The sequence below is a fragment of the Candida metapsilosis genome, assembly GCF_017655625.1.
Source record: "Candida metapsilosis strain BP57 chromosome Unknown scaffold7, whole genome shotgun sequence".
Taxonomy (NCBI): Eukaryota; Fungi; Ascomycota; class Pichiomycetes; order Serinales; family Debaryomycetaceae; genus Lodderomyces; species Lodderomyces metapsilosis.
The window spans coordinates 566,807-588,690 of record NW_027138165.1 but is presented as its reverse complement, the minus strand read 5'-3'; the positions used below and the strand labels follow the sequence as shown (position 1 = coordinate 588,690).

The window sequence follows — 21,884 nt, the reverse complement described above, 5'->3', positions numbered from 1 at the left end:
AGATTTTGCATGTAACCAAAATCGGATAAATTTGGAATTAACAGCGAATTGGGCGTGGGACACGTGGTATCCAAATACACAGAAAGACCTAACACCTTTTCATTGAAACTCAGAGACACAGTCTCAGCTTTATTCCAGATTGTGATTATAGAGATCAAAGACGTTGAAAAAAACCTTATTCTCTATTTCTAACACACAATAAGCAAAACTTTAAAATTCCAAAAATAAGCTTTCTCTAAGCTTTAAGCTTCTTTTTCTTCTTTTGGTATTGAGTCACATGCACGTGCTGCTAAAGTTATGAGAATTTCAGTTCTTCTTCTTCTTCTTCGCGTGGAAGACGTCACCACAGGCTAAAATATCTTAAGTTTATTTTCATGCCTAATTTCTTGTCTCTTTTGGGTCACAATTACGGATATTTCACCAAAAACCATAGGGGATCACAGAAACGAAACCTTGAACTCTTGGAATTTGGAAAAAAAGACTGGTTATTCTCATAATAATTCTTGGCAGAGATCGACACAGTTATCCCACGTTTTTTTTTGCTTTACGAATTTCTCTCGTAAATGTATCTGAGGCAATGTGGAATGTGGAAAATTTCGTATCTTTCGTACATTCTCATAACCACGGACTGAGCGGACGCTGATGACGTGAAGACTTCTAGGCTATTTCTCACTTTTTTGTACCATCGAACATGTGAGAAATAGCCTAGACTTACGAGCAATAATAAGTTTTACGAATATGGAAGTTTCGATAAAGTGCAGAGATTCGACTAGGTTACTACTCGCATTTCGCAAAAACACAACTGTGGAGTGGATTATACACTCACACGTGAATCAAGCATAACACACTTCTATGACACTTGCTACAATGTCCAATGATGACTACATAGTCGATCTTCTCAAGTGTTTAACTGAGCCTTGTTTGTCACCTGTATTTCACGTGCGCGCGCTGCGCCAAAGAAATAAAACAACAAATAAATAACGTGAGAATACTGCTTACCCTCACTGCAACCATCTCAATGATTGACATAGAGCCAAGACACGGTGACCACCACTTCGTAAACATAAAGTATGGATACATAGTACTTGGAACTTCCCTTTTGGTGGCATTATACCTACTACTATTCAAATTCATTTATATTCAACAATGGAAACGTAATGGCATCCACAATAGAACGTTAACCTATCTACAACATCCACCCACATGGTTTGTCATGCTAGTTTTAACCGCCATCTCCATTGTTCTATTACAAGACAAGATTCATTCAATGTCGACTGAGTACATCACAGTTGCTAAACGCTCCGGTCGAATAGCATACAGTTTAATCCCATTGAATATTTTCCTTATTTTACGATTTGCCAACTCACCAAATTTAAACCCGGGTTATTATTTGCAGAATTTAAATCTTCATAAGTGGTTATCGAGATTGATTTTTGCACTTTCTTTGTTGCATGGGTTGAGTTTTGCTATTAAGTGGATAATTGAAGGAACAGGTGCAAAGTTTTTCAAATTTTGGAATTTCTTGGGAATTGTTGTTCTTGTTCCATTTGTTGTACTTATTATTGTATCGGTTAGGTATATGAGGCGCAAATCTTATCGAGTGTTTTACATTGTGCATAATGTGACAGCTTGGTTTATGGTGTTTTTGATTACTTTACATGCTAGACCCGGCGTTTGGCCAATTGCAATTGTAGCAATAGCCATGTTGGCATTACAGTTGTATCTGAGGTTTGCTGGTTATAAAGTAAATTCAGTTAAAGTGATTGATATTCCGTTGTCGAGTTTACAAATTGTCAAGATACCACTCCCATTGAATTTCCCTCTTTGGTCACCAGCAAGTCATATTAGAATCAATTATTCAATTCTGAATTTACAAAGCTGGATATCTGCTACTCATCCATTCACTATTGCTTCCATATATGAAGATTCAAGAACGTCTCTTGTGTTGATAAAAAAGAAAACTCAATTGAGCTTTGATCCACAAGTGACTTATTTGATGACAGGTCCTTATATTTCAGTACCTCCTCCATTATTCAACACAGCTCAGGTTGTAAGTATACTATGTGGTGGGTCAGGAATTTCTTTCGGATTACCAATTTATCAATACTTTAAAGCAACAAATGCATCAGTGGAGGTCAATTTGACATGGTGTATTCTGAGTAAAGACGATTTGTTTGTTGTCAACCAATTGAACTTGTCACATGTGCAAGTATATGTCACTGGAGCTGATGCTGAAGAAGAATCCTCTTCTGAACAAGTGGTGCCCGAGTTTGTAATTGGCGGAGAAGAAGATGAAGTAGAGAATCATGGTTTACTAAAAGAAGATATCGAGTTGCAACCAATTGTTCCCAACCCAGTTGATCCTAATGAAATCGATGAAGGGAAATCAAATCAAGATGATTTGATAACTGGAGGCAGACGCTATAGATTGGGAAGACCCAAATTGGATGAAATTTTTGCCATTAATAATCCAACTACAATTTTGGACCCCAGTACTACTTGGATCATTGCTTGTGGTCCAGATGGGTTGATTCAAGATTCACAAAAGTGGGCAAAAGAACACAACTATCAATTCTTTAGTGAAAAGTATGAAATGTAAAGTATTTTATTTATTGAGTAGGAAACTGTAGAGATTTCTGTGAAGAAAGTTTTGTATTTGCGCGCAATCCATCATCATCCATACACATAAACGTGTCATACCCAATGTCAGTCAAAGTCAAGAAGTTAGAAGACCAGCCACCTCTACTAACGTCACCACTTGCCAAATCTCAATTCACATACAAGAACTTACGCGACTTGAATGATCCAAAGTACGCGTATCTTCTGCCCTTATCAGCAATCGCCCTTGTTGACTTAAATGCCTTTTTTGCACAAGTGGAAACGATACGTTTGGGTCTCACTGAAGATGTTCCGGTAGTGTGTCAGCAATGGAAGTCAATCATTGCCGTCAGTTACTCAGCTCGTAAGTTTGGAATTAATCGATTAGATACGGTTGAATCAGCAAGGGCCAAATGTCCCAATTTAGTTTGTGCTCATGCTGGTGTTTATAAAAAGGGACTGAAACACTGGGCATATGAGGAAGGAGCTCCGGATCCTGTGAATCACAAGGTTAGTTTAGACAATTATCGACGTGAAAGTAGAAAGATTGTTCGACTTATTCAGAGTAAATTTGATTTGGTGGAAAAGGCAAGTGTTGATGAAAGTTATATCGATCTAGGAAGACCAATATATCAAATGCTCTTGGATAAGTTTCCTGAATTAAAAGCTGGTAATGATGAGGCAAGCGATGATGATGTGCTACCGAGTATCCCAAGTAGTCTTCCACAAGAAATACAATGGCATGGAACGATCATTAAATCAGAAAAGGAATTAGCTGACCCTGAGAATGTCCAACCGATACAAATATTTGATTGGGATGATGTTGTCCTCGCAATTGGCTCAAATTTGGTTTTGGATCTACGACAAGCAATATTTGATGAATTGGGGTACACTACATCAGCCGGGTTAGCACGAAACAGATTAGTTGCTAAATTAAGTGGTGGATTCAAGAAACCTGATGATCAAACAATTGTTAGAAACTGTGCATTGAATCGGTTCTTGAACAATTTTGAATTGACTGATGTTAGTGGCATGGGTGGGAAATTGGGTGAACAGTTGATCAACCGATTTGAAGTTCCTCCTGATAGAAACTCAATTGCATTTATTAGGGAAAATTATAGCCTAGAAATGATCAAGGAAGAGATCAAAGAGGACCCGGACTTGGCAGAAAAGCTATACAAGATTGTTCGAGGGTTATATCCTTCGGAATTGGCAAAGAGGACCGAGATTAAGTCAATGATGTCTACCAAGAATTTTCTTGGAACTAGAGGTTGGTCATTGGCCGATGCTTATGACTGGTTGACTGTATTTTCCGGTGATTTGAGCAACAGACTAGTGGACCTAGATAACGAATCAATGGAACTATCAATGACGAAAATATCAAATAAGGAAAAGGGAGTATTACGAAGACCCAAAACAATCACCATTGGCGTCCGATCAGCTTCATTTGTAAGACAAACAAGACAAATGCCCATCCTGTTTCATAAAGATATTGAAAGGATGAGAGAATCAATCAAGAATTGTGGGTTTCAATTACTTCGTGATTACTTGGAACACAATTCAAATATAACTATACTCAATGGCGGAGTACCAGCACGTGAATTGTACACTAGAGACCCGAAACTGGTGAAGATTATGGATATGCATAATTTGTCGTTAACGATATCCAACTTTGTCGCTTTGAATGACACAGCATTGATCGAGTCGTTTGCGAAAAAGGATGATGAGTCTCAAGCAAATAGAGAATTGATGGAGATCAATGCATCGTCAAAGAGGAGGAAAATTGATGTTGAGATAAAACCAACTTCTGTCAAATCTAACCCGATATCTTTAGAGCAAAAGGAAACTATATCAAAGTTGTTTCAAGATTATGAACGAGGCAATATAAACAATAAAGAAGCTAAACCAGCAAATACGAAATCACGTAAAAGTGTAACTCCACCAAATCAAACCAAAAGAGACATTTTTCAGACATTACAAAAGAAACCTGCCAATTTACTCGATAGCTTGTTGCAAGATATGTATTGTCCTCGTTGCAAAACTTCAATTGAGGATCCAATGGAACACAACGACTTTCATATCGCATTGGACTTGTCAACAAAATGGAATAGCTGAGGCTGTCTCGCGCGACTTTTGACATTTAATAGCATTATTTCGAGACTTTGCCACTTTTAATCACCCATCCTAGATGCAAGCGTAATAATTCTTTGCTTATCGCGCTTACGATTCTCTTGCTCTCTAACCACTGACTCTGCAAATATATTATCAGATGGTAAATTGAGTTGCTTGACTTTTTGATTCTTGCCGTTCTTGGTCAACAACCCAAACGCCATAGTACCTGGCTTAGAAGTTGTATTCGAGGTCCTCTCTGGGACACTAAATTGACTTGGAACAGGTAAAGATTGCCTGAAGGCTTGTGGTTTTCCCAGCTGCACTTGCTGAATTTGTTGCTGTTGCTGTTGCTGTTGCTGTTGCTGCTGCTGTGGTTGCTGCCGCAGCAGTGATGATCCATATGATTCAATCATGATTTTCTGAAATTCTCGATCCAAATCTTCTTGGAATTTACGTTCCGCTTCAAGTCTGGCCCTTTCAGTCTCTGTTATTTCATCGTCAGAGGAGGAAACTCTAGATAATTCATCATCACCAAGCTCTTCGTCTTCATCCTCAGATTCGCCACTGTCCTCCTCCTCATCGTCAGTCTCGTCATCTTCATCTTCATCTTCGTCCTCCTCGTCCTCTTCATCATCATCATCATCTTCTTCTTCTTCGCTCTCGTCTTCCACTTCTTCATCCTCGTCGTCCTCATCGTCCACACTATCTTCGTCCGAGCTAACATTGGCAGATTCAATCAGCTTTCCTAAGTCGCTTTCTACAGCTTCATTTTCTTTTTCCAACAATGATTCCGCTTCCTTCCTCTTTTGCATCGCACCACCTAAGCTTTCAAGAACATCTTGTATAGTTTCGTATCTTTTCACAGTGGGGATACTCTTGTACTTCTTAAACACGTCATCCAATTTAAATCTGACATCCACAGGAAAAGGCACTTCTTTACAGTACATGTAATACTGAAAAAATGTCATAAACACACCCAAAAGATCCTTGTTAATGTCGTTCCTTCTCTTTATACTTGCGGCACGATTCAGTGATTTCTTTTTACCAACGTCAGTGTCCACAAAGATGGACCTGAGCGATAACAACAACAAGCAACACATTTGAACTCTAAAGTAATTATTTGGCAAGTCAATTTCGACGTCCCAATTTTGAGGCAAAGGTTGATTTTGAGGATGGCCATAACAAAGAATTCGGTATAACACATCATTGACAAGCTTAAAATTAATCACCTTGGCATTGTACAACTCTGCCAAATACTTTACCTGAGCCATTCGAGTCCTATTCATTCTAAAATCATTCAATTCCAAACCACGAATGATATCTTCCAATACAGTATCCACTGAAAGTATTACCAAATTTTTATACTTTTCGCCAAATGCCAGTAGAACTCGCGCAAGCGAGGGTATATTATCATAACTTACTAAGTTTGGTTTGGAAAAACAATCAAGCATCGTTTGATATTCAGCACCCCCAAGCTGGCCAAACTTTCCCTTGAACTGTTTCACAACAAGAGACCTCGTATCTGGATTTAGCTCATCCCTGAGAATCTTTTGAATAAACATTTGCGTTGGTGATAATGCCGGGGTAACCCTAAGCGTCTGAACTTTAGTAACCGGAGGTTCAACGGTGATTAATAGGTTGTTGATGGCCAATTTGTCGTTTACACTCAAATTTGATTGCTTCAGCTTTTCTTTCAACAAGTCAATCATTTCTCGCATCAAATCTTTGCTTTCAGGGTCGTATAGTAAGAACCTTCCCACATGTTCATAGAATACTGTCAAGATTTCTATATTATTTGTCGAAGTGATATTCAAAGTCAAACTTCGAATTTTATGAAACACAACATGCTTTGGAACCATCTTGAATTTGACCAATTCGACAAAAAATAAAATATTCTTCACGTTGAGCTTGTTTCGGTGAATCTGTGATCGGAAACCCTTGTCCAAGTATGTTATCAACTCCTCAATCAATTCAGACAAATTGAGTTCATTGATCTTCAAAAATCGAGTGTAGTACTTTAAATTGTTAACTGTGGAAGTTTCAATAAAGAATCGCATAATCCTATTCTTTGTGGCTTTGTTGTTCAAATTCAAATTGTTAAATTCCACCACTAACTGCTCCAAGTTGTTACCACGGACATCTTCCAACCTGTCTAAAAATTCTTGAATCTTTTCTCCATCTTTACTAGACTGTTTAGATTTGGGTTTGTTAGATTCGGGGTGTGCTTCCAATAACTCACCTAGCAGCGGAATAACTGTGTAAAAATTTTTCTCTTTAGCATCCTCCCAGACGCCAACTGCATCCTCATCGTTACTGGTAGCCAGCTTCACCACCTCAACTGAAGGATCCTCTTCTTGTTCCACTTCTGCTTCGTCATTCAATCCTTCCGGCAAAGGCAAGTTACAGACTTGAGATAAGAAAGTTGCCACTGCTTTGAATTGCTCGAACAACTTTGTTCTTTCATCCAATTCAGACTGCTCCTCCTCCTGTATACGCCCAGTTCTGATCGAGGCCTTTTTGTTACGCACATCGAGTTTATGCACTTGCTTCTTGATTTTCATCAAGATATTGAAAACAGCTTCAGTGTAGATATGAAATATCTGCTTAAGCACGTGCCTTGTATCCAGTGCCAATAGTTCACTATCACTAAGAATGATGTGACTAAATCTTTTCAAAAACGATTGCACCATGTTTAAACTTCTCCCCCGTTCGAGTTCAAAGTTTAGTAAGTACTTCAACAACAACGTCAATAATGGCTCATTTCTCTTTTTGTCGAGAGCATACCCTTTGATTACCTTTGGGTCTAAAACATCCAAGAAATCGGCTGCTGTTTGCAAAATTCCAACGATGTGAAACTCACCCACTAAACGTAATAGATTCTTTTGACGGAGTAAACGAGATGACTCTTCCTTCTCTACCAACTCTGCTTTCGATGGATTCATCAAGAGTATCAACATTTCATTCAATAAGTCGCCAGTAAATTGCTTTCCAAATCTCTGATGCATTGCCGATACAACCTCCACAGCTGCATTGATTTCCTCATTTTTGGCAACTTTGCACAATCCCTCCACAAGGGAAACAATGACTTCCGATAAATACTTTTCAATAGAGACAGAGCCAATATCCTTCAAGATATTAGCATATTGCTCTTGGGTTAACCCAGTTTTGACCTTCTTGATGAATGCCGAATTTTTTTTCAATGATGAATCTAATTTGGTTGCAAGAGGAAATTCGTACTCTCCCGCCCAGGCTTTCGAATTTATTTCCAATAATTCTTTCCGTCGCTCATCAAATTCAGTTGTCATTAGTTACGTTATATGTTATTGCATAGGATAATTTGATTCAACGCTGTAATATGAGAAAGACCTTGGTTAAAGCTTGTAGAGGATAGAAAATAAATTATTTTTTTTTTATTTTTTTTCTTTTGACATTTATCTCTTTAGAGAAATACTTACAGGTTGATCAAATGGAATCTGTTTATTTACAAGCTTAATAACGTCCCTAAAGATTAATAGGATCCATGCTTCTGTCCTTTTCATATACACGCCCTTCTCCGAGACCATACAATTTTCTGATTTCAGGTACACTTCTATCAAACTTTTGTCTCCAAACGTGAGCTCCAATAGGTGTTAACCCATGTGTAGCAACAAATTCTCTAATGTCAAAGTTTTCACTAGGTTCACTCAAGTCACCGAGTTCTTTAGATTGTCTGAAAACCCACACACAAGCTCTTTGAGCAGGAGCATTCTTTTCTGGAGTCAAGGGGATGTACTCTTTGAATGTAACTTTAGGTCCCACTGTCAACAACTTTGAGATATCGACTGAGTTGTCGACGTTATTTAGTACAACATTCTTCAAACCGTAATGTAATGTGGTGGTGAACGAGTTAGTCTCCAAATCAGGAGTATCTGGATTCACTAATAGAACAGTGTACAAATTGTTCTTACCCTCAACTCTGTCAAATTCTTGAATATGAATAGTTGGGGGTTCAGAAACAGCAAATGCAGGTAACAATGCACCAGGTATAACCCATTTGCTAAATTGATCATCAGTGTTGTGAGTGAATTTGATCTTCACATCGGCTTTTGGCACTAATGTAGGCAAAGTGTCAGGAATAACATGCAATTGTTCCAATCTTTGCATGGTAACTAACAAGTCATAGTTTTCCCATTTCTCTTTCAATAATTGCCTGTAAACTGGTTGAGACTTGTCTAACTGTGCAGGATCGGAAAACTCTGCATTATATAAAACTTCAGGATTTTCAATCTCAGCATCTACCAAGTACTTGTCAATTTGGTTCTTGATGGCAAGTACATCCTTCTCTGAAGTTGCACTTTCAAGTGATTTCTTCAAACGATTGATGACTTTATACTTTGATTCAGCTTGCTTCTCCAAGATTTTGTAAGCCATCTCGAACGTTTCATCAACAGCAATAGGGGAGTGGTACGCTAGTCTCTCCTCCTTATTGACCAATGATGCTGGTCCCTCTTCTGTGTCTCCCTTCCCAAACAAAGTCCCCTTGATGAGATCATTATTTATCTTTAACGATGAGGCTCGTTCACTGAAATCTGTCCAAACACCACCACCGGCTTTGGTACTCTGAGTCCTTCTCAAGAGTAATAATGCACTCTTTATGCTGCTTCTGGCGCTCATCACGGGATAAACAGTGGCTTATTGAGGATCCTGAGTCTCGAATTTTTTGAAATTTTTGAGCTTGAAATTTTTTTTTTCTCATTCTAGCTCGCTCGGGCAGAACAAAGAAAGCGCCAAACAGAGGGGACAAGCACTCTACGTGGATGCACACTTTACAAACAAAGCTATCATACACTTACTCTTCTCATTAAATCAAAATACATAAAACTAAAAAAGGCTACTTGAAACTAAAAATCTACTTGGAACTAAATGGATCTGATAACGAGTGACCCATATCTTTCCCTTGGGTTAATTCAATAATTTTTCTCTGTAAGATCATAACATAGTCCTTCAACTGAACGTTCTCATTATTCAAGTTTTCGTTCTTTGCTTTCAACTCTTCTATTTCCTGTACCTTCTTCTCCAAATCTTGAACGTATTTCTCTCTCCTTTGTCTAAAAGCCCTCTGGGCATTTCGGTTTTGCTCTGCACGTCTAGTGAAGGAGGATATTTTCTTTGGATTGTATTTCAGATTCGCGGATGCTCTTGCTAACTCAGGATCTGTGGTTGCCGCCTCAAGAGTGGAAGAACTGTCCATGATAGGTGACTTGTCATTGACCGAAATCGACTCCAGTGATCTAAAGTCCAAATTGTTGTGGTGGTGGTGCTGTTGTTGTTGTTGGTGGTGGTGATGCTGGTGGAGATCTTCGCTCTTTGGTTGCCAGTTAGCGTAGTTCATGATTGATATGTGTAGTTGTTTTTGGCTGCAAAGTCGTCTTGGTAATCTCTAGCGCTGACAAATTGATTACTTAATGATCATATAATTTTCTGAATGATGAAACTCAAAACAAATAAATCGGAGTAGTGTATAACTGCACAATTTTGGAGAACCCACAGTACAGAGCTTACAACACTCTGTGAAACACTATCTTTCGCTTTCTCAAAAGATAGCATAGAGAAGCGAGAAAGTCCGAACTGAAGCTACATTCAGGTGAATGTGCTTGTAATTACGACGGTTTCCTTTACAGGCGACAATGAAGTGCATTTTAGGAAAGCACACGCCTCACAGGCCCTTTACATCTCTACTCTGCACCGGTCTCGCCCCAAAAGTGAATTCCTCTACAGACCAATAAGGATGTGTTAAATAAAAGCTACTTGTGCTTGGAAGATCATACGATCTGCTTTTAAAAAAAATTGTATGTCAAGAACATGCGTTTTCCTGCATACAACACTCTATTCTTATATTTTTGTCCAATAATTGTTATGATAAATGTGTTACTTTTACATAAAGACTAAAATATATATTCAATGAGCTACCAATTCGTCTCTATTGAAAAAAAGAAAAGAGAAGAAAAAAAATTCATTTAGAATAAGAACAACACAAGACTTACCCAACTCAAGGCTTATCACATCCACACTTGATTACCAAAGGTGAATTGAGAAACTAGGAGATACCAAAGAAAATCTATAACTTACCGAAACCCATTCAGTCAAGCACTACAATTGAATAAGTTTTCCAACTACCGCATCACATTCATCTCACACATCACTAACTATTTATTTTTACAGCATGATTTCCTCCACCATTCGTTCAGCATTAAGATCAAGATTGGCAGTCCAAACTCCAAGAATCTCAAATGCTATGAGATTGACTCCTATTGTTAGACCAACTTTCCAACAAAGTATTAGATCATATTCTTCTGACCATCAAGATGAAACTTTCGAAGAATTCACAGCTAGGTATGTATACAAAAGGAGGTTTATTGCTTCAATTTCAACTTTACTAACATGTATTCTAGATACGAAAAGGAATTTGAAGATGCCTACGATTTATTCGAGGTGCAAAGAGTTTTGAACAATGTATTTTCATATGATTTGGTCCCAGCTCCTGCTGTCATTGAAAAGGCATTGCAAGCTTGCAGACGAGTAAACGACTACCCAACTGCCGTTAGAACTTTTGAAGCTTTGAAGCACAAGGTCGAAACTCAAGAACAATACGCCGCTTACTTGGAAGAATTGAAAGACATCAGAAAGGAATTGGGCATTGACTTGAAAGAAGATTTGTACGGAAACGAAGCCTAGGTGTTTTTGTTTCTGAATAGCCCTTCAAAAAAAGAAAAAAAGAATAATGTGTAACGTTTAGTTTTATATTATTATAATGCAAGCATGTAAGCGAAAGGAATTGAACTATAGCTATACATAGGTCGTATTGATTCTTGCATGGCCTGCAAATTGCCTCCCAAGTCTAGGGTTTTGCTTGTGCAATTGTTATCTGGTGGTTCTCTATTTCCAATGCGTGAAATTATCGCTACCATATAAATTGGAAAAGCCCTCCCAATATTAAAACTAAGTTGTATTCTTTCCGATACCCAAACAACACCCATTGCATTCACATTCCAATAACCATGGGAGTCTATATACCACCTCCGAATGATAACGATGACCAGGACAAAGGCAAGTCACACAAGAAAAACGTGACTAGCAACCCTACCAATCCACTCACATCTTCTTCTTCTTCAGACTCAACAACAATTGTAATACCGAATCCAAAGTCACTCATACCACGTAATCCAAGCGTAGGTTTAATATGGGGTCCCTTAACTCCATCATCCGATAACCGTCCAGCATTATGCATCATGATTGGGTTGCAATTTTTACTAGGAGTTGGTTGCTTTAGAGTAGCTAGGAATCAATTCAGACATCGACTTGTTAATGTTCCCAATGGCCCACCTCAATCAGTTAGAAGTGGCTCAATAATCAAGCTGATTTTGTTTGCAGCTCTTGGGTCAAGTGTCATATTTGGAAGTGGGTTGGAGATTAGTCGATTGCTCTTGCCATATGATCCTTGGTATGAAGAAGCACATCACTATCGAAAAGTAGCCATTAAAAATGGTGATAAACCAAGTTTGTGGTTTGGAGCTTACAAGTATTACCAGCCCATGCCATTTAAAAAGTGGACGGAGCTAATGCATAACTGGTTTGAAAATGTCAGTCAAGAATTGGAAGAACCAGAAGGATTTCGGAATCTTTCAATTGAGCTTGGGGAGAAGAGCAATGTGTTAAGTTCAGGAAACAGTGGTGCCAGAACCGGTCTTTTGCAACAATTGAATGCCAGAGGTAAATACAACGAGATACATGCCAAGTTAAAGGACAATAATGACCAGCGGTTCGCACATATGTTGAACAATGAGTTAAAAGACGTTAATGAGTTAAACAAAGCTGAGAGGCTAGATTTGATTTTAGAGGGTAAAAGTGACTTAGTCAATGATGATTTTGCTAAGCCAAGTATAACCTTGGGAACACATACCATTGATAATGACGATGACTTTGAGATGGTTTGGCTTAATTTTGAGCCTTGGGATGAGCTCAAATTAGAAACTGACTACGACATAAGGTTAATCCCAAGATACGCATTGCCAGAGGAGGAAGACGAGGAAGATGGGGAGGAAGGACAATCTTTAACTACCTAAAGTGTATAGCATTTAAACAATATTTATTCTACGTGCCTCTCAAGAGCTCTCTTTAATCAAGTCGTCTGCCCATCTTAAAGCATCTTTATCAGCCTCATCCAAGGCTGGTTTATTATACTTTTCCAAGTGTTCTCTCCATTGGATCTCTGCGGGGTCCTGGTCAGGCTCAACCCATTCAAAACCATCACCTCCAGTCATCCAATAGGCTTGAAACTTTAATTTCTCTAAGTCGTCCTTGAGCTGCATCAATCGAATCTTGTGACCCTCACGGTCATATCCAGGATTCAAAGTATCCATATTACTACGGATCTCCGGCGCAGGACGGCAAATCTCATCTGTAATTGCAGGGTTGGATTCCCCATTGTTCAAGTCTCTATCAGCCTCTACAATCTTGGAGTTGAATAACATCTCGTCTGCATGCTTAAACCAGTGTGAGTAAAATGTTCCTCTTTGCCATGTCAAGTAATCACCTCCTGAACTGATAAGTTGTCGTCCAAATTTGACAATAGTAACAAAGAAACTTGAGTTTATGATGTACGTGAGCAAAATTGAGTTGATCGCGCCGAGATGGTCCCAAGATGCAGGCAAGACACCAGCATCAATTAAGGACGTTACACCAAATTTGGTGAAAACTGTTATTGCGGCTGCAGTTGAAACAAGTTTGATGATACCGCTTTTGAGAATATTGCCTTGATTTGCCACATAGTTTGGATGCCCCACTGTAACATCAGAGATCTTGATTGCTCGTTGAAAATCAGCGTTATATAACGCATTCCGAAGCGGTATAAGCGCGGTCAGTTTGTCTATTATAGTCTTTGGATCTGGATTGAGCCTATAATATTCATTAATAAGTTTAAGATTCAACGTCGTGGGCAAATTTAGAAGTAAAAGTTGTTTCAATAGTTGTGGTGAAAAGTTTATGGTCCTGTGGGTGAAGACTTCATGTATTATACTCTTTGAATGTTGAGTTAAGATGGAGTTTGACTCAAGTTGATCCTGTATGGGGTACGCTGCTTGGAGATTCTTAATGGCTGATATTGCATCAATGATTTCATTATCTGAGGGAGTGTTTGAGATGGATGTGTGAATTTTTTTGCGGAGTGATTCGTAATTATTAATGTATTCGTATGACACTGGTGAAGAAAGGCAGCGATGACTGCCGAAACGCATCACTCGTGGCCCTGGTCCAATGAGTTTCCACCTAAGCATATCTGTAATAGTATCTAGTTGTGATGGTGATGTTGAAAAATTTACAATCTCTGATATTTAACGCGAAAAATTCTATTTGAAAACTATAAAATGATTGAACTAAAGTAAAATATACAAGCCAAGAGTGGGCTTACTGCAAGATAAGTACCTGCATTACCAGACTGACTACTTGCTGCTCCAGAGTTGGTAGATGATGATTGCTGACTTGATGCAGTTGACCTCATCACTCTTGTTGTAACAAAGGAAAGACTTTTGGTGGTATCATCGACACCAGTACTGTCGTTTGAGCTACCCGCCTCTGTGGTGCTTGCGGTCGCTGTTTCTCCCGTTCCAGTAGCTGCTGTGTCTGTTGCTGCACCCGCTGGGGTAGTTGCAGTTCCTGTTGTTCCAGTTCCTGTTGTTGCAGTTCCTGTAGTAGCTGTTCCTGTAGTAGCTGTTCCTGTAGTAGCTGTTCCTGTAGTAGCTGTTCCTGTGGTGGCTGTACCTGTAGTAGCTGTACTTGTAGTAGCTGTACCTGTAGTAGCTGTTCCAGTAGTAGCTGTTCCCGTAGTAGCTGTTCCTGTAGTAGCTGTTCCTGTAGTAGCTGTACCTGTTTTAGCAGTATTTGTGGCTGTACCTGTAGTTGCTGTATCTGTAGCAGCAGTAGCAGCACCAGCTGGTGTTGTTGTTGCTGCCGTGGTTCCAGTAGTAGCAGTATCGGCAGCAGCATTGGCAGCAGTAGTCGTAGCTGCCGTTGCCGTGTTGGTAGCCGTATTGGCAGCAGCGTTGGCAGTAGTTGTGTCAGCTGCGCCTGCAGCGGCTGCAACTGCATCGGCGGCAAAGCAATAACCGCAAAGCAAAGCCAAAACAGCAGTTCCCTTCATGATTTATAAACGAATGTGTGTAAGTGATGGGCTTGTGGGTAGGAAGTAAGAAGAAGTCAACAAACAGGATACTTTGAGCCTTTTGTTTATGTGAAAGGGAAGAATGGGAAATGGCGACAGAGAAAGAGGAAAAAAAAAAAAAAAGAAAAGAAACGTGAAATCTTAAGAAATTGGAATATGACACAAAATCATCTTTAAGGGACATATAATAAACTTAAAAGTTGTAAGACTCTTGGACTAAGCATTCATAAGCAAACAGTAGTTGACACTTCTTTTTGAATAGATGTCCATATGTATGCATATAAGACACACCCTCAAACGACGAGCGTACCAGGTTTAAACACGAAAATGACAAACCGGCAAGAAAGCCACAGTCACACATCAAGCCTTCTTCTTTTTCTTCCGCTGTCTGCAATCAGGACAGTACCATATCTCATCAGGCTTAGGAGCTGAGGTGATGCCTACACAACTCCAATGAAACCATTCATATTTACAATCTTCATTATCACAACCAATCATTTCACCAAAGGACACTCTTTGACAAAAACAATAAAGGTTGTTATCTGCATCTTCACCTTGTGGACCATCCATATTTGTAGGGATATCCGCCGTGGATCCACTTAGCGCTAATGAGCCAGCATCATAGCCAAGTGTATCTTCAACCTCCTCTGACCGCAACCTTTTGTTTGTCCTATGTGACGTCGCTGCTGGGGTCGAGGAAACCGACACTACACCCTTATTGGTATGTTTTCTCTTGTGTCCCTTCTTGACTGGTTCAACTGCAGGAGTGACAGACAATGCATTTCGCGGGGTTGGCGTTGCGGACAAAGTATCTGAAAGGCCATTTAAAGAATTCAAGTATTCGTCCTTTTTGGATGTTTGTACATCGACTCCGGAATCAAGGGGCGGCAAAAGCTCATCTCGTTCTAGTTTGGTAATGTCTGTCTCAAAGTTGAACAAGTGCTTCGACACTAAAAATAGCGCAGTATTTGCAAGGAGTATTTTCTCCTTTTGAATCCTTTTAAGATGCTTCATATCCTCTTCAATTTTACTGTACAACATTTGTTCCTTGGGATGTTTCACAAGGGTACCATTTGTCCTTATAAATTTGTGAATTTGATTATCTTTGGCCTGGCATTGTTTTCGAATCTCAGCTGCATGTATGTCCTTATTCTTGATCTCTTCAAGTAAATGCCGTATTTCCAACGGTAAGTTGGAGAGGTCTTGTGTGTATTTGTCAAGTACAGATGATGTATCCATGATGGTGGCGCAGGATCTATTGATGAATGGGAGTTTGTCAGCACTGGTGAAGGGTTTTAATGTTTTTTTTTTTTTTTTTTTTTTTTGTCGCCTTTGTTTTCGGTTGGAACACCATCTGAATAGGAAATGTCGGACAACGAGCTTATTAAAGAATTGAACAATTTAAGGGTTAACGATGATGGAATTGATGCTCTAGACGGTGACTATAGTGAAGATCAGAAGATCCAGTTGCAGGAGAAACTACAAGATACCAACAGCAACGAGTTTCAGACACTAGCTCAACAATTGATAGAGAATCCTACACAAGTGCTACTATTTTTGAAACTTTTAGATGACAAATCAGGAAGCATTTTAGTGAAATTGATAAACCATGGTGACGACTCGTACCAGTCACTGGCGATGAATGTCTTAAGTACAATTCGTGGGATATTGATAAAATCATCAGATGTACGAGAATACTTTTTGAAGGTCTATATAACAATTGTTACTCGATTTAAAGTTACCAACGTTCAACACTTGAACTTGTTCTTGACTTTTGTTGGAGACAACAAGGATATCAATAATGCGGTTCTCGTTATTTTGGTTCACGATTTGGACTTGCATAAGAAGGAAAGTACAGAAACAGTGAAAGATTACTTACAGTTACATGTGGACGAGCAAGCTTTGGATGGTACTACTTTGCGGAATTTTATCTCGACGCTTGACATGTGCTTTCCAGTTCTCCCTGAGATCTGTTCTGCAGTATATACAAACTCATCCACGAAGAAACACATTCTTGATGCATTTTCAAATCACAGCAAAGATCAGGCAACTATCATATCCGTCTTGAAATTAATTGCAGCTTCATCGATTGTGGAAACTTGTCGTACATTTACTATCGAAGAATACTTTACGCGCTTGTTAGATTACTTGCAATCGTCATATGTACGCATACGAATCCTAGCTGCTTTGAGTGTGGTTAAGCTATGGACATTTATTGAAACACAACAAAAATCAAAGGTCCAGGTAACGAATCTCGCCAGAGACTTACTTCTATATATCGTTGAAGGTGATGATTTTGAATACGTCCAATATTCTCTAGAAGGCCTTGTGTATTTGAGTTTGTTTTGGAAAGTTCGAGATTTGATTAGAATGGATGTGTCCTTGATTGAAAGATTGATTCAGTTATTGCTGGATTTTTCCAGTAAGCAAATGATCAACACCTCGGTACAATACGGTATCTTATCCATTTTATCTAACATCACAAAACTCAAACAGCCAGAGTTCAACAGTACAGCAAAGAAGTTGAAAAATGTAACCACGCCACAGGTGGAATCTGAACACACAGAAGAAAATCAAGATAACATCAAACTCTTTAACAAGCAATTGGTTGAACAATACGAGATTATTTCCAAGTTGAGTGCCATAAAGACGTATCAATCATCCAGCGATAACAGCTTTAACGAGGTCATAACAATAATTTATCATTTATCAACTGACCAGACAAAAAGTGTACGCGTAGAACTTGTCAAGCAAGGGGCATTGGTGCTCATTATGAACTTTTTGGTGAATACCAGCACTATTGAAAAGACTGGGAATCGAGTGTTTGCTGTGCCATCTGGTAAAGGTGAGAAAACCATTGAGCAAAGAGTTAAAGCGTTGCGGAGTTTAGCGAGAATGTTAATTTGTGTTGATCCTCGGGTTTCATTTCAGAAATATGATGTGAAATCAGCAATCCCATTTCTTGTTGAATTGCTTGGGCCAGTCACTTCGGAACCTATCACTTCAAAACAGTCTTACTTGCAGCAAATGACTTCATTAGATTCATACGAATCGTTGCTAGCGTTGACCAATATTGCAGCTGCTGATGATCCAGACACGAGGAAATTACTTGTTGCACAAATTGTTCCCTATATTGATGAGCTTATAGTACTGAAAGATCAAACCCAAATAGCTTCATTTGAACTTTTAAACAACTTAATCAGTGAGCCTATTCTATTAGCTAAATTTTTTAATGTTGAGCAAAGTGCAAACAAACAAAGGTTGGAGATAGTTGTGAAATTGTTAAATTCAGACAATTTAAGGTTACAAGTTGTCATTGCTGGTTTTTTGGTGAATGCTACGAATATTGATATGATTGCAGACGTCATAGCTGAATCAAAGACATTATTTGATGAACTATTGGAAACGATTATCGCCATAATGCAGGATCAAATTCAGGATACTGATTTAATTGAACCCATATCATTTTTGTTGGTAAATTTGATGTATGCGCTCGCCAACAGAAGTGAATCACAACTAGAACACGTCAAATCAGACAGGTTGAAATCTGCATGTCTAATAATATTGCGAAACGGAACATCACAGAGTAAAGAAGCAATTGCTAGTGTGTGGAGTTTACTCGATTTCTAAAAAAAATTATGCTATGCTAATAAATTGGATCAAAAATTTATAAATTTTTGTGCCAATGTTCCTGTATCATGTTCAACGGTTGATATCGATTGTCGAATAGTTTGTGACGCCTTGTCGCTCTCCAATTGAACTTTTATAGCCTTATGCAAACTGGTTAGATATTCAGCAAACCCAATTCCATTTGTAGCCTTCATAGCGCCTCCAAAAGCATCTTCTCGTAATAGTTCTTTGAATATGAGTTCAGATCCGTCGATACCTTTCCGAATTATTTGAATTGACGATGATTCAACACCAACAAATTGTTTGTTGAAAAAGTGTACCAAATTACGAGCTTGTTGGGAAATTTCCGATGATACGTCAGGCAATTCGTCCATAAACGCATCAATTTCTTCAATGCTCTCATACTGGTCTCCAAAGAGATCTTTTATCAACATGATATTCGCTTCGGGATCAAGCCAAACATACACTCTAATTCCATCACATAAAATGTAAACACCCCTGTCCAAACTTTTCATCGTCAAGTCTTTATACTGTGGGAGAATGGTGAAACCAGTCGCCTCATCTATAGTACCCTCCTCTGGAGTCAATGAATGCAATTCAACCAACGCCGGATACAAGTGATACATCAATCTTTCCAACGGCATGTTTGACATATTAAACAAATCAACTAATCTCGCATCGGCTGATAATCCAGTAGAGGCATTTATAGCATGCGTCTTCAAAAAGCTCAAGATATAAACAGGTAGGTGCTTTAACGAATCCGGAAATAATAGATTATTACCCATTGTTTTTGCACGGTTATGTCCGTACTCAGTCATGGCTCTATATTGTGAAAACACATCCACCAATCTCGTATTAAGAGATTCTCTTAATGAAGCTAAAGTTTGTTGTCCAACAAAATTGAGTGTATCTCTCACCAAAGTTGCTACAATGGCATTTTCGTCAGCAAAATTGAATACGTCCTCCAACCTATTGGTTACTGCCAAAACCAAATTAATCACACGAACCTTTCTTTGGCCGTAAGTATCAGTGTAAAGCAAAGCAGCTTGGAAATGACAATCCAACTTTCGACTAAGTGTACCATCATATTGAAGCAATACAGTGAACGTATGGTCACTGCCCAACACTGGTACTACAGGATCCTGTACTGTGCCCAAGATACTAGCATGTCTTACTGACGACGAGGTTCCGTAGTAATCAATAACCTGCAAGCCATTTGAACAACGCAATTTTAATTGTCCTTGGTATCCTGTTGTCTTTACGACTGAATTTCTAAATTTTGCAATAAACAAACGGCCATCTCTTTCATAATGTAGATTTGGCCAGCGTGTCAACTCACCTCCAGTTGATGAAACCAAGAAGCCGATATTTGAAAGGTCAACCGTTGTATGACATGCGACATGAAGATCCATACCAACACTCTTGTCAAGAAACTCTTTTGCCAAGTTCTTATAATACTCATTGTCTGGTAAAAAGATCTTTTTCTCCACTTCTGGTGCCGGAGTTCTACCAACAGCTTTGTTGTCTTTATACCTCAATCCCCCAGGACCCCAGGATGGAAGATTTGACAACACTGACACTATCTTACCCCCTCCATGCATCTCCAAGCACATAGCGGCAGTCTTGCATGCGGTGGCAAAGCATGGTTCTAAATCAAATACACGAGTTTCAGAATAGCACAATTGTTCAAGGTAGTTCAATGCATCTTCTATAACAAGTCGGCTTTCTTCAGGATCGACAAATAATCCCTCGTCAAATGGAACAAAAGGATCTTCAAGATCTGAGGAGATTGATATTTGGGTCCTCTCAAGCTTCGCCGATAAGTTGAAAAAATGCAATTTCTTGTCGAAAGCCATTATAGCTACCTTATACGGCACCTTCTCTGACTCCTCATCGTAAGCAAATAACGTTGCTCTAATTGACTCACTAACCAACACCGGTAAATTTTGCTTAATACTGTTTTCCGAGATATCCACCATAAACATGATATGCAATTGTTCTGGACCGTTTTTGCTACCCCCAAAGTTATATTCCTTTGGAACACGCATGTCATAAACACTTTTATGCAATTCTGGACGAACAAACTTGTCAATTCTAAAGCCTCTGGCGTCAAGTACAGATGCATATTCAGGTGGGACTTCATTGTTGGCAAACTGACAAATGTTACAAATAAATCTTTGATTGTGGGTGAACTGCATTGACGAGTTCACATAAGCTCGGCATCTGTGACATCTCAATGGTCCTTTACTTAAAGGATCATCGTTGGCAGTGGCCTCGGCGTTAGGGTCATTCACCAAGTCAACAGTCGGCACAGGCTCTTCTGTATCCAAGAGAGGTGCAAATGGTCTAATTGTTACTGCCACTGGTAGTTTACTTGCCAGTCTCAATTTTTCAGACTCTGGAACATAATACATCGTGGAGCGCATATACTTGGACGAAGCAGTTCCTTGGTCGGTGAAATGGAATTGCACCCCTGCGTCTGGAGGAACTGTTTCTGAAAATGTGAGAAACGACTTGTAGTTTCCTTCTTCATTTGGAGTATCATATTCTTTTTGTTCCAAGTATCTATGTGCTTGTAAAGACGGTACAGATGGTTGTGCATTAGGTGACTCGTAGCTTACTGAAATAGGTTGAGTTTGCGCTGGGAATTGAGCCGCTTGTGATTGATAGTTTGATACATCATTAAAGCCAGGAGCCTGTGGAATACCAGGAGAGGCTATAGGTGCTGGCGTGTGTGATGCTGTTGGTGCTGCTGTTGCAACAGGAGAATTAAAGTTTGTATGAAATGCTCTTCTTGATCTCTTTTTGTTTGAGTGTGTGTGTTGCTGTTGGTTATTTAGGTCTAGTGCTTGTAGATTCTGTGACAAGTCATTGCCGTTACTCACAGACATTGTTGGATTAAAATTGTTGCCACTGAAGTGCAAAAGGTATCTCTGTAATTCTGATTTGCTACACTGAGTCTAATTTTCTTATGTTTATAATTTTCTTTTTTACTTTTTTTAACAAAATTTTGCAAAAATTATCCGAACGAAAATATCACGTGCGACGGACATTAAACTACGAGAGAGAGAGAGTGTGTGTGTGTGTGTCGTAAAACAGAGAAATGTAAGGGATGACACTGAATATTGTGACAATGACAAGAAAAAAAAAAAATAGAGAGACACACAATAATAGAGAGAAAGTAACCAAGAAATTACATTAACACACTTTACAATACATATGTGAATGAGAGTAGTTTGTGACTTGCTATGTAGATATGTATAGGTGATAAACATAATCCTGATAGTAGTCCTCAAACTTGATCAATCCTCCTTCTTAGACAAATTCTGTTTACAGTGAAAACAAAGAC

The 21,884-nt window shown here is 38.9% G+C and overlaps 11 protein-coding genes across 11 annotated transcripts; 5 read left to right on the top strand and 6 right to left on the bottom strand. All coding sequences in view use genetic code 12, as the record gives it.

The window, feature by feature from the left end:
- Nucleotides 1–1,018: 1,018 nt before the first annotated feature.
- Nucleotides 1,019–2,599, top strand: I9W82_004816 (putative metalloreductase; the record flags this gene model as incomplete). Its single annotated transcript, XM_067693927.1, has 1 exon — nt 1,019–2,599. One exon carries the CDS (start codon nt 1,019–1,021, stop codon nt 2,597–2,599), a length of 1,581 nt encoding a protein of 526 aa, XP_067546299.1.
- Nucleotides 2,600–2,703: 104 nt separating this feature from the next.
- Nucleotides 2,704–4,713, top strand: RAD32 (DNA-directed DNA polymerase eta; the record flags this gene model as incomplete). Its single annotated transcript, XM_067693926.1, has 1 exon — nt 2,704–4,713. One exon carries the CDS (start codon nt 2,704–2,706, stop codon nt 4,711–4,713), a length of 2,010 nt encoding a protein of 669 aa, XP_067546298.1.
- A 56-nt stretch (nt 4,714–4,769) lies between these two features.
- Nucleotides 4,770–8,015, bottom strand: I9W82_004814 (uncharacterized protein; the record flags this gene model as incomplete). Its single annotated transcript, XM_067693925.1, has 1 exon — nt 4,770–8,015. One exon carries the CDS (start codon nt 8,013–8,015, stop codon nt 4,770–4,772), a length of 3,246 nt encoding a protein of 1,081 aa, XP_067546297.1.
- Nucleotides 8,016–8,211: 196 nt separating this feature from the next.
- Nucleotides 8,212–9,363, bottom strand: I9W82_004813 (mitochondrial 54S ribosomal protein mL38; the record flags this gene model as incomplete). The annotated part of the gene is made up of 1 exon (XM_067693924.1): nt 8,212–9,363. The coding sequence occupies one exon, from the start codon at nt 9,361–9,363 to the stop codon at nt 8,212–8,214; it is 1,152 nt and encodes a 383-aa protein (XP_067546296.1).
- A 235-nt stretch (nt 9,364–9,598) lies between these two features.
- On the bottom strand, nt 9,599–10,081 carry CAP4 (Cap4p; the record flags this gene model as incomplete). The annotated part of the gene is made up of 1 exon (XM_067693923.1): nt 9,599–10,081. One exon carries the CDS (start codon nt 10,079–10,081, stop codon nt 9,599–9,601), a length of 483 nt encoding a protein of 160 aa, XP_067546295.1.
- Nucleotides 10,082–10,912: 831 nt separating this feature from the next.
- COX6 (cytochrome c oxidase subunit VI) lies at nt 10,913–11,424 on the top strand (the record flags this gene model as incomplete). The annotated part of the gene is made up of 2 exons (XM_067693922.1): nt 10,913–11,082; nt 11,142–11,424. The coding sequence occupies 2 exons, from the start codon at nt 10,913–10,915 to the stop codon at nt 11,422–11,424; spliced, it is 453 nt and encodes a 150-aa protein (XP_067546294.1).
- Nucleotides 11,425–11,747: 323 nt separating this feature from the next.
- Nucleotides 11,748–12,812, top strand: I9W82_004810 (uncharacterized protein; the record flags this gene model as incomplete). Its single annotated transcript, XM_067693921.1, has 1 exon — nt 11,748–12,812. One exon carries the CDS (start codon nt 11,748–11,750, stop codon nt 12,810–12,812), a length of 1,065 nt encoding a protein of 354 aa, XP_067546293.1.
- A 39-nt stretch (nt 12,813–12,851) lies between these two features.
- Nucleotides 12,852–14,884, bottom strand: I9W82_004809 (uncharacterized protein; the record flags this gene model as incomplete). The annotated part of the gene is made up of 2 exons (XM_067693919.1): nt 12,852–14,071; nt 14,170–14,884. 2 exons carry the CDS (start codon nt 14,882–14,884, stop codon nt 12,852–12,854), a joined length of 1,935 nt encoding a protein of 644 aa, XP_067546292.1.
- A 381-nt stretch (nt 14,885–15,265) lies between these two features.
- NBN1 (histone acetyltransferase) lies at nt 15,266–16,144 on the bottom strand (the record flags this gene model as incomplete). The annotated part of the gene is made up of 1 exon (XM_067693918.1): nt 15,266–16,144. One exon carries the CDS (start codon nt 16,142–16,144, stop codon nt 15,266–15,268), a length of 879 nt encoding a protein of 292 aa, XP_067546291.1.
- Nucleotides 16,145–16,270: 126 nt separating this feature from the next.
- On the top strand, nt 16,271–18,535 carry I9W82_004807 (uncharacterized protein; the record flags this gene model as incomplete). The annotated part of the gene is made up of 1 exon (XM_067693917.1): nt 16,271–18,535. The coding sequence occupies one exon, from the start codon at nt 16,271–16,273 to the stop codon at nt 18,533–18,535; it is 2,265 nt and encodes a 754-aa protein (XP_067546290.1).
- Nucleotides 18,536–18,564: 29 nt separating this feature from the next.
- Nucleotides 18,565–21,426, bottom strand: I9W82_004806 (uncharacterized protein; the record flags this gene model as incomplete). The annotated part of the gene is made up of 1 exon (XM_067693916.1): nt 18,565–21,426. One exon carries the CDS (start codon nt 21,424–21,426, stop codon nt 18,565–18,567), a length of 2,862 nt encoding a protein of 953 aa, XP_067546289.1.
- Nucleotides 21,427–21,884: the final 458 nt, after the last annotated feature.